The sequence below is a fragment of the Rhinatrema bivittatum genome, chromosome 4 (genome assembly GCF_901001135.1).
Source record: "Rhinatrema bivittatum chromosome 4, aRhiBiv1.1, whole genome shotgun sequence".
NCBI lineage: Eukaryota > Metazoa > Chordata > Amphibia > Gymnophiona > Rhinatrematidae > Rhinatrema > Rhinatrema bivittatum.
In genome coordinates, this window is record NC_042618.1 from 229,282,074 (window position 1) to 229,294,324 (window position 12,251).

The 12,251-nt window shown below is 39.0% G+C and overlaps 1 protein-coding gene across 20 annotated transcripts in view; it reads left to right on the top strand.

Moving 5' to 3' along the window:
* MICAL3 (microtubule associated monooxygenase, calponin and LIM domain containing 3) overlaps positions 1-12,251 on the top strand; it is a 756,715-nt gene that overhangs the window by 662,991 nt on the left and 81,473 nt on the right. For 18 of the 20 annotated variants that reach the window (XM_029599822.1, XM_029599821.1, XM_029599828.1 and 15 more), the window contains one exon: positions 10,524-10,574. The exons of the other annotated variants lie outside the window; for them this stretch is intronic. In XM_029599822.1, the coding sequence (XP_029455682.1) occupies positions 10,524-10,574 (51 nt within the window). The remainder of the gene's footprint in view (positions 1-10,523; positions 10,575-12,251) is intronic. 20 annotated transcript variants of the gene reach the window in all.

Here is a 12,251-nt window from a genome sequence, read left to right on the forward strand (position 1 = left end):
CTGCTTTTGAGCCCTCAATGGTGGCTTCTAGAGGGGCAAAGGTTAGTGTTAGTGAGGGAGAATTGAGAGAAGGGGATTATTCCCCTAGTGAGAAAAACGATTCTCCTATGGTTTGTCTTTTTCATAAAGACGAACTGTTCTTCTTGATATCTCAGTCCCTTGGAATTTTGAGTATTGCAGAAGAAAAGGGGAAGGAAGAAGCGGATTCGGCAAAGGTCTCAGATAACCTCCAAAAGGCTTTCCTCTCCCTTAGTCTATTGGAGAGCTAATGGGACTCTCCAGGGGCTAGTTTCAAAGGGGGAAGGGCTATGGCCAAGCTCTATCCCGGGAGTGAGCAGGATAGAGAAGTTAAAAGTTCTTAAGGTGAATGCTCTGATTTGTGCTGTTACCAGGAGAACCACTGTCCCTGTGGAAGGGGGTGCTTCTTTAAAGATGTGCAGGACAGGAGGATCAAGGTGTCTGTAAAGCAGGCCTTTGAGGCAACCTGGCCAGCAATACAGGCTGCAGTATTTAGCAGAATCGTAGCTAGAGTAGGGCTGCATTTGGCACAACACATTCAGGAAAGATTTTGGAAGGACTTGGTTCTGTCATGGATGAAGCTATTCAGATGGAATCTGGGGCAACCTTACAGATGTCCCTTATGATTTTGTTCGAGCTATGGCTAAAAGCATGGCTTCTCTGGTAACAGAAAGACGTTTGTTGTGGCTGCATAATTGGTCGGCAAATATTATTTCAAAGACACAGTTGGTGAAATTTTTCTTTTAAAGAGGTTTGTCTCTTTGAGAAGATTAGGAAAGATTTGTGAAGTCCTTGGAAGTGTCTAAAACACCCAGGTTGCCCAGATCCATTCCAGCTAGGAGTTATCAGGCTCTCAGGAGAAGGAAAGAAGGAAATTCAGTTGGCAGCTAGCGTACTAGATTTTATAGTAGGTTTCAACCTTTTCATTTCAATAAAAGTGGAACTAAAGACCCAAGCACCAGCGCTGCCTCCATTAGTCAGAGATATCAATGAAGGTTTGGGGACCCAAGCTTCGATGCAGAGAATAGGCAGCTATTTATTAGTCTTTTATCTAAGATGGATCTAGATTACTTTGTATGAATAGGTTTTGGCAGTGGTAAGAGATTTTTTTGCCCTAGAATTTTCCTGTCCTGCCACGTTTATGTTGTCGTCTTTCTGCTCAGAAGAGGGAGGTGATGCAGATCACACGCAATTGCCTCCTTTTAGGGATGCTGGTCCCAATTCCTTTCACTCAGAGAGATCAGGGATGGTATTTATTTATTTATTTATTTATTTATTTAAAATTTTTATATACCGGCATTCATGTTGCAAACACATCATGCCGGTTTACATATAACAGGGGTGTACAGTAAACAATTCAATAACCTATTTGTGTAGAAGGAAGCAGTTACAAATAACAAGGTAATAGAACTGGGAGGAGAGAACCTTGTGGTTCCAGTGGAGGAGAATACCTTTCGTCCCATATTGGACCTCAAGCATATGAACAGGGCTCTTTCACTTCAAGATTGAAACTTTGAAATCTGTCATGGTAGTGATGAGGCAAGGTGAATACCTAACAGCTCTGGATTTGACAGAGGCCTGCCTTCATATCCCAAAAAGGAGAGAACATCAGAAATATTTCCCTTCGGATAGGCCACTACCCCAAGGATCTTTACCAAAGTGGTGATGGTGGTGGCAGCGGCGGCAGTGGCCCTGCATCAGGAAGGAATTTTAGTTCATATCTAGACAATTGATTGATTCAGGCAAAGTCCCTTTTAAAAGGTGACTCCACTACTTTCAGAGTAATTCAATTGTTCCAGGAGATTGGATGGGTTGTCATTTTTCAAAACAGCAGATTGCTCCCATTCCAAACCCTAGAATACTTCTTCTGCCGTCATTTCTATGTTTCTATGTTTCTATGAATTCCGATACAAGGGAAGGTATTGTGTGCCTGAGGGAGGAGAGAATTCTAAAGTTGTAGGAGTTGGTGAGAAATTTATCAGGAGCTCACAATCCAATGGTATGGAGTTATCTGCAGGTTGTATATTCAATTGCAGCAGCATTGGATTTAGTTTCTTGGGTGAGGGCTCATATGAAACCCTTGAAAAGGGCCTGGTCAAGATGGTCTCCACAGTCTCAGATCTATTACAGGAGTATTGCCAGAATTAGTCAGGCGGAGCTTGACTTGGTGGCTAGTTCCTGAGAATCTGGATATCAGAGTGGAGTTGGAGTCTCCCTCATGGATCATGGTGACAACCAACACTAGCTTCCATGTCTGGGGGAGCGGGCATTGCCAAGGTCACATGGCTCATGGGATCTGGATGAAGGAGGAAACCTGGTGGTCAATCAGTTGTCTGAAGACGAGCAATAAGGAATGTCTTGGGATTTTCCCCCCGTTGGAGGGACAGGCGGTCAGGATTTTATTGGACAACCCAACAACAGTAGTATATGTGAATCATCAAGGAGGGACCAGAAGTTTGCAGGTGGCGCAGGAAGCAGCCTTGTTGATGCAGTGAGTGGAAAGACATGTACATGTTCTTTCAGTGGCTCACACAGTGGGAATAGAGAATGTGCAAGTAGATTTTCTCAGACATAACTATCAGGATTTGGGAGTGGTTTCTATTGAAGAAAGCATTCTCAGAAATAGTGGACAAGTGGGGAGAGCTGGTGATGGATCTGATGGCCTCCCACAACAATGCCAAGGTACTTAACTTCTTCAGTTGAAGGAAAGGAGTTTCAATCTTTGGGAGTGGATAACCTAATTCATGAGTGACAAAAAAGAGACTACTTTGTGTATTTCAACTATGGCCCTTGATGGGTAGGACATTGCAGAGGATTTCAGGATACTGGGGCTTTGTGATTCTTGTTGCTCCAGATTGGCCAAGACATCCCTGATATGCAGATCTGGTGAGAATGTAAGAGGGCAGCTCTTGCAGATCAGGAGTCGTTGGTCCAGGGCCCTCTGGTTCTGTCTTACAGCCTGGCCCTTGAGAGGATATATTTAGTTAAAAAGAGATATGTCCAGGCAGTGGTGAGTGTACTCCTTGGGCTAGGAAGATGTCAACATCCTTAGTGTATGTCAGGATCTGGAGAATTTTTAAAGATTGGTGTTCCAGCAGGAAGCTTTTGTCTAGGAGTGCTTCGATTCTATCAATGTTGGAATTCTTTCAGGATGGTTTGTGTAAAGATGTAGCCCTCAATTCTCTGAAGGTTCAGGTGATGGCAATTGCTAGTTTTAGGAAGCACTTCAGAGGCAAATCTTTAGCTGCTCATCACGATGTGTCTCACTTTCTATGGGGTGTAAAGCATATTCAGCCTTCCACCAGGGAGGTAGTTCCTGCTTGGGATTTGAATTTGGTCCTCTGGTTTCTCAATGGTGAACTATTTGAACCTATTAAGGAGGCTTCTATTAGGCATCTCACTCTTGTTGATTATCTTGCTGGCAGTTTGTTCTGTTAGATGTGTTTATCCTGCAGACATCCTTTCCTAACCTTTTCTGAGGAAGCAGACTCTATTCCTACGGTTCCATCCTTCGTCCCAAAGATGGTCTCGGCCTTTCATCTCAAGCAGGTGTTCTGTTTGCCTTCATTCAAGAAAGAGGTATTTAAAGGCAAGTTTAGCCAGTTGCATCGTCTTAATGTCAGAAGGAGTTTGCTTTGTTACGTGAAAGTGACTAATAGATTCAGAAAATCAGATTACCGATTTGTGATGTTCAATGGGTCTAAGAAGAGTGAAGCAGTTTTGAAGGCTTTGATAGCTTAATGGATTAAGGAAACCATAGGAGTGGTTTATGTAGACAAGGGGCTCACCCTTCCAAAAGAGACAAGAGCTCACTCAGCTAGAGTGCAGGCAGCGTCATAGACTGAGCTTTGTTTGATGTCTCCATCTGAAATTTGCAGAGCAGCTACGTAGTCTTCTGTACATTTTTTTGTGAAGCACTATCCACCTAAATGTCCAGGCCAGAGAAGAGGGAGCATTGGACTTGGCCATCTTGAAAGTGTGGACTCCCTTACAGAGGGGCAGGTAGTATATAAGCCTAAAGAGAACTCAGGAAGGTGGCAGATGAGAATCAGTATATTATGCATACAAAGAGAAAATGTATTATGTGCCAGATTACTTGTATTGACGTGTTGTGGTAATTTAGGAAGTATTGACAATAAACAATTTTGGAACACCAAAATGTGTTCTAAATTAATTCTTAATTGGTGTGGAGAAGACCAGTCTAGTACATTGGGGCCTTTCCTGCACTGGAGAATTCCACTGCAGCTGATAGATCTAATCAGGACTCATTCTGTATTTGCATGGCTCCCCCTGTCCAAAGGCGTACCCAGGAGTGTGACTTATTTTGGATTTGGGTTTTAGATTTAATTTTCTTTCCAAACTCAACCTCAAGGCGAAGTACATGGCAGATACAGTAGATAGTGCTGACTTTGATTGCTGGCTTTCCTTCTTTCTGGAGCTATCTTCCCCTTCCCTTATTCTTGGAGACTTTAACCTTCATGTTGATGATCTCTGACACTCTTGCCTCAAAGTTCCTCATCTTAACTTCCTCATTCAATCTCTTTTCCATCTCTGTTCTTCCCCTCTTTGACCGTCATCTGATAACTTTCACACTTAACCAGCCTCCCCCCTGGTCTCATCCAGTCACCCTAAACACCTTCACAAATTGGTTAGCCAAAGAATTAAATCGAGATGTGCCAGATGTGGTATACTTGGATTTCCGCAAAGCTTTTGATACTGTCCTACATAGGAAGCTCATAAATAAACTGAACAATCTGGGGGTGGGAGCTAAGGTAATAGACTAGATTAGAAACTGGTTTAGTGATAGAGGGTGATGATAAATGAAGTTCATTCTGAATAAAGAAGAATGAATGGAGTGTCTCAGGGGCTGGTTTTGTTACCTTCATGAGTAATATTGCAGCAGGGTTAGTAGATAAAGTTTGCCTTGTTGTTGAGAAAATCCGCTTGTACATTTTCTGCTCCCATTATGTGGGATGCTGAGATCATCCTCACACTTTTCTTTTCCCATTCCATTAAACGACTTGCCTACAGTGCTACTTTGGACTCTTGGTTCCACCCTGGTGTTTAACACATGCTACTGCTGTCGCATTGTCTGAAAGGATTTTTACTACCTCAAAAGAGGAACGAAATGTAGGGGGCACCAATTTTCTCCAGACTGAAGACCCCTAACCGATTTAACCTTTCCTCGTAGTGGAGCTGTTCCATCTCCTTTATCATTTTGGTCAACCTTCTCTGTACCTTTCCTAGTTCCACTATATCTTATTTAATATGGGGTGCCCAGAATTGCACACAATACTCAAGGTGGCCAAGGATTTCAATTGTCCACAATATTCCAAGAGCATTTTCCTGTATGGTAATATGGAATCCAGAATAGATTGGATTATTCTTCCATATATGCACCACTTTACACTTGTTTATGTTAAATTTCATCTGCCATTTAGAGCCTAATCAATCTCCTCTTGTAATTCCTCACAATTGGCTAGTGATCAAACAACTTTGAACAATTTTGACATCTGTGAATTTGATCACCTCACTCATCACTCACTCCCTTTTCCAGATCATTTATAAAAATATTAAAAGCATTATTCCCAGTACATATCCTTGGGGCACGTTACTATTTACCTTTCTCCATTGAGAGATATGACCATTCAGTCTGTTTCCTATCCTTTAGCCAGTTATTGTCCTCAACAGGATATTGCCTCCTATCCCAGGACTGTAATTTCCTGATGAGTCTTTCATGAGAGACTTAGTCATACGCCTTCTGAAAATCCAAATACATCATATCAACTGTTTAACTCCTTGAAATAAATCTATTTATTTAAAATATTTTTAGTCCCTCATAACATAAGATATGCCATACTGGGTCAGACCAGGAGTCCATCAAGCCCAGTATCCTGTTTTCAACAGTGGCCAATCCAAGTCACAAATACCCAAACAGTAGACAGATCACAAGCTACTATTGCTTATTAATTACCATCATAGCAGTTTATGGATTTATTCTCTAGGAACTTATCCAAATCTTTTTTAAATCCATTTACACTAACTGCTGTAACCACATCCTCTGGCAATGAATTCCAGAGCTTAACTATGCGCTGAGTGAAAAATATTTTTTTTCAATTTGTTTTAAATGAACTACTTGCTAACTATGTGGAGTGCTCCCTGGTCCTTCTATTATTTGAGAGAGTAAATAACCAATTTACATTAACTTGTTCAAGTCCTTTCATGATTTTGTAGCCTTCTATCATATCCCTCCTCACTCGTTTCTTCTCGAAACTGAACAGCCCTAACTTCTTTAACCTTTCCTCATAGAGCAGCCATGAGCCCCTTATCACTTTGGTCGCCCTTCTCTGCACTTTCTCCAATGTAGCTATTTCCTTTTTGAGATGCGGTGACCAGAACCGCACACAGTATTCAAGGTGCGGTCTCACCATGGAGCGATAGAGGCATTATGACATCCTCTGTTTTATTTTCCATTCCCTTCCTAATAATTCCTAACATTCTGTTTGCTCTTTTCATTGCCACAGCACACTGGGCCAACAATTTCAATGTATTATCCACTATGACGCCTAGATCTCTTTCCTGGGAGGTAAATTCTAACATAGAACCTAACGTATAACTACAACAAGGGTTATTTTTCCCTATATGCATCACTTTGCACTCATAACAAAAAAACATTGTGCTGGGTGGTTTCCATATATACAAATACAAACAAACATGCAGTAATACCTACATTTTTACAATATAACAAATTCACATATTCAGCAATTAAAAGCTTCATTAACAAAATAGGTTTTCAAATGCTTTTGAAAAATCTTTAAATCTGAAATAGTTCTAAGACCAAGTGGCAGAGCGTTTCATAATGTTGGCCCAATAACTAAAAATGCTCGACTTCTTGTAGCCAAGCGAATGTGCTTTGCTGTTGTAACAGTTAGGAGACCCTGACTAAAGGACCACAATGTTCATACAGGAACATAAAATTCATTCAAATTTGCCAAACTAAAAGAAGTAGTCCTATAGACTGCTTTATGGACCAAGCAAAACATTTTAAATTTTACTGTTTGTTCTATTGGGAGCCAATGTTAAGCTTTTAACAATGTTGTTACATGGTCCCAGATTTTAAAGACCAGACTTCCCTTTCCTAAACTTTATCAATAATGCCTATCTGTAATTGTTCTCTGAAGATAGAATTATTTATTTTCTCTTTCCATTAGTATCATTTATTTTCTCTTTCCATTAGTATCAAAACGTAAATATGCAATTGGTTCCATTAACTCTGCATTTTAATTTTCAAAAAGTTCCAAAACGTGGGAAGAAGCTCTTCTGATTTGGTACCTAACAGGACATGTGATCCAATAGTATGACTCTATTTGAAAACTATCTGTAGAGAGCAACTGTTTGTGTTTCTTTGATATGACAGGGAGTTCTTGAGCAAGTACAATATGTGCTTGCTGGAATGTAAGTTTCTATCTGTCATTGCTGTGGTAAATTGCATTGTTGACACATGTGTTGCTATAATGTTTATTTGTTAAATATATATGTTAAATTTTTAATTTCTTTTCACAGTTTTTGCATTAATGATTATTCATATTTTGTTTTAATATTCTACCTTAATGATTAATAGCTTTTACTGATGTTGCTTTAATTGTTGTAGACATCAAGATGCCCAGATAGTAGCCACTAATACATCATCTGAGATTCTAGAGCTAGTATAATTGCTGAACTGCTGCTAGTTTCATCCCTTTATTTATATACTACCATCTAATATCAAGGTACTTCTAACTGAAGGAAGTATTCTTTATTCCAGAGAATAGCAATCTGTGATATGAATACTTAAGTAGAATTCATGATCAATTCCACTGGCACTTGAAAGGCACAATTCCCAATTAAAGGTCCACTGATATTGGTGTCAATTAATCTTGTAATGCAAGATCTTGGACACTTTATGGCACCTAAGCTTAGATTATTCTATCATTGACATAGCTCTTTCAATCAGGCAAATTTCTTCTAAAACTGTGGTTATCAGTCTTTGTTTTGGTGAGCTTCTAGATCCTTCCAGGTTTCGTTTCTGACTTCCTTCCATTGTTGTTATGCACTGTGTTCCTTCCATTGTTGTTATGCACTGTGTTAACTGTAGAATGATAAATCCATTAGAGCTATTCTTGATGCCACTTTGGAGATTTCATCTCCCATATTGCCCCTCTTGAGTCTATTTGTTTAAGAATTCAACCGTGTTCTGACCTAGTATAGGAGTGTTACATCCCACCAATACAAGAGGTAAATGTTCTGTCACACATTCATAAAGATAAATATACAATATATAGATCCACTTTATTATTTATAGCAATACAAAACTTTGAGAAATACTTTTCAGTATAAAATATAATTAACAATACCAAAATGTTAATATTACATCATACCATTTATATTTATATTTTTTTATATATGTAAATACTGGTGCCTAGAACATTGTCTAACAAACCCCTTATATTAAAATACCCGAATGCAAATCACTCATACATACACAATCATTCACACTCATATTCACATGAAAAAAACAATTAAAATGTGATCTGCTTAAAAATTTAAAAAAGCATGGCCAAATGAGCATTATTATATGGTGATGAACCATGTAGGTGCAGATTATCTTGATACCCCGTCCTTGATACCCCGTCTTCAAAACGCCTCAGTGCATGTAGACAGTCCCTATGAGGTTTACTTGATGTTCACCTTCCATACACCACCATGTAAGTACAATTAGTCTTGATAATACCTCCTTTCAAAACACCAACATCCCAACAAGGAACCTTGTTTCACCCTTGCAGGCTTCCTCAGGGGAACAGTTCCAATGGACTCCTTCTGCACTTAAAAGTATCAAACATATTTATTTGTTTCTTCAAAACTCCACTTCACCACCAATATTAATTCTCACCAAACGATAAAAGAGCGAAATCACTAAATCCATTCAGTGCATAAGCACCACAAATCATATTCTTCCAATAATTTCCGCCAAAACATCTCCATTTGGTGGTGAAGAGGAGTATTGAAGAAACAAATATATATGTTTGATACTTTGAAGCCACCCTTGTCCTAGTGGTTTCAGTTCTCAGAGCTGGCTTCCATTTGTTAGGCCAGCAAGAGCTGGGAATGCTGGTAAAGTTGTGTTCACAGCTTTAAAGAGGAGGAGAAACACTTACAGATGGGATTTAGGCCTCATGCATGCCAGAATCTAAAGGAGGCCATAGCCTGGTCTCCTGTAGATGGTGATTGCAGTAGCTGACTTATAAAGGGAAGAAGGTAGAGAGAAATTGGGGAAAAAACATGACCTTATGAAAAAGTATGGGGTTTTGAGAAGTATCTTTGAAGAAACTGACCTTCCATTGAAAAGATGAAGCCTTCATCAAAAGTACTGTCTCCTTGTTTGAGAACTACTACGCTTAGAAAATTGCTGAGATGTATCTAGACTAGAAAACAGGTGTAAGCATATCTAAGTAAAGGATGTTGTATCCTCACATCAGAGTAAAATTGAACCATTCCCAGTTGGTGAGAGTTATCCAGAGAGATTCATTTCAATACTGGAAGATTCATCACTAGAGTTAGTTTTATAATCTGTAGTCCACAATTCATTTTCCCTCATCTGCTTTTGTCCTGACATTAAAAGCTTGTTTAGAGCCCAGAATTCTTGATTACTCTTCTAGCATGTATATCCTGTGATGAGATGACACATTCTTATTCAATTTCTCTAGAATAGTTAGTGGTATGTCTTCTATTTCAATCTTCTAGTTTACAAATTATCATTTTAATTTTACAAAGTTTGTTACAAGAATTGGAAGACAGAATGTTGTCAAATTCCTAGGCTTGGCCCAGGAAGCTGTTTTTTTTTCACATTCCTATTTTCAAATGAATTTCTTCCATCTTTTGATTTGTAGGGGTCAAAATCTATAGAAAACGTAGCCCTTTGTAGGTATAGTTTAGGAAAATATCTTTCAAATTCTAACTTATGATACCTTAGAAAGCCATAGAAACAGAAGTCATATTAGGAGAAGGTTTGAAAACCTTTTTTAGAAAAATATTTTTCCCTTCTGTATGTTTTCTTCAATCTTTCCTCACTTATCTTTTTTTTCTATTTCCCTCTGCCTTCATTTCCATCTCACAATTGATGACTTTACAGATACAAGTATCACCAGATACCTATCAGTAAAATAGCTTTGCCATATATAGTCTCCTGACTTGTTTTATAAGGAGTACTAGCTAAGCGAAAGTAATCATACAAGAGCAAAATATTGGCTCTTAAGGTCGGGAAACAGATGAGTAAAAAAAAAATGGGTTGGTTCTATTGTGCTTTTCAATGCATAATTATATCCATTATCATGCAGTTCTGTGTATGCATAAAAAATAAATCCATCTATATTTAATTTCATTTTATTAATTGTGTGTTTGTTTCATTGTTTAATTGTTTAATCTTGCTTCATTGTTTTTTGTCTTTTTCTAAATCATTTTCTTTAAAGTTGATTTATGTCCCACATGCCTTGGCATTCAAGAGATCATACTCCTCAAAGGTAGTGTCGTCATTTCCATTCAGCAGGCCACTGTTGCATGCAAAAGCATTAACCAATCAAATCCCACCCTAGCTTCAGATCTTTCTGCCACATTTACTCTAACAGACCCTGGCTGCATGTATGGGAACTAGCAAACACTTGCAGAACAAATCCTCTCTGAGATCTCTCCACTTCTGATTGCATGCAACAATATATTTTTCTCTGGCTAGAATGGTGACTGTGCAGTAAGTACTCCTGAAAGCTAAGAACTGTTGGTGTCGCTTAAGTATTGTTAGTCTGGTGAGCTGTAGTTCTGTGTATAAAATGTACTTAAAAACTAAATCCCAGTTTACATTATATTTAGAAGTTATGGGATCCTTATTGCTTTAAGAATGCAGAGTAAATATAAACTAACTCTATTATTTAGGCTAATTGGATGACATATATAGTAGTTACTGATTACCTTAAAGGAATATCATATGTCCCTCTTTCCCCAGTCAATTTGTTCATTACTATGTACAGGTCCAGAGGCTGTAGGACAAGAAGATGGAGATATCCCATTACCCTGTAAAATACATTAGTAGGGAGATTCCTGAAGATGAAAATATCACATATTGTATTATTAATTAAACTCCTCACACTATTCACAATGTAGCAAGTTATATAGCTCCCTAAGGACCTGAGTAATAGCTTTCTGACTCAGCATAAGCAGGAAGGCTTGCGAAGCTAAATGGCCAAAGGAAGCAATGGATAGAAATAATATAAAGAAGAAAAAGGTATCAACTAGAACAGTGTTTCCCAATCTTTTCATGTCCTTTTCACACCTGCTTTAACAAAAATGTGTGACACACCAGTCTCCATGGAGCATGCAATGTGGACATGGAGAGGACTCATAGGGCGAAAAGAAGAGCTAAGAAAGCACAGATAACCCCACCAGTCTTCCTTCCAATTTTAAAACAAAAGGCAAGAACCCTGCCAATTTTAAAACAAAAGGCAAGAACCCATCATGATGGATCAGCTCCTGTGATATACAGATTCGGAAGAAAGAGTTGGTGTGGTGCGGGCAGCCAACTCAGTTATCTTGGCTGTCACATTTCAGTTGCCAAAGCTCTTTCATTGTTGCCATTCCCAACACTCAAAGTGAGTTACACCCAACATTCAGTGCATGCTCTCCCCATTTCACTCAGCCTGGAGATGGGACAAAGGAGGATGCTCATGATGGGAAGGATGTGGAGGTGCTGTATATAATGTAGGTGCTGAACAAAACGGGGCCCTGGCTATCCTTGCCTTGCATACTACCCATTAATTACCACACTCTGGGAATCATGCTGTAGCTGACAAACAGAGGCATGCACAATTATTTGTGTTCTCAGAAAGGAGCTCCTGCAAGTTTAATAGCCACCACTGATATATTATTGCTGCAAGGTGCTGAATTCAGAACCCAGTTGCTGACCTGGATCTGAGCATCAAGCAGTGGTGACTTTTCCATGGCACATTGGTTGGAAAATTCTGATCTAGAATACATGTATGTAATTCGTTATAAAGATCCCGGTTTAGGGTGCTATATAAATAGTAAAATAAAATATAAAACAAGGAGATATGTAGATGACAAAATATTTGCCCTAACTAAAACATGGTGAGGTATTATTCACAAAACAGAATGTGAACATGTTCAACCTGTGTCAGAGACCCCTACCT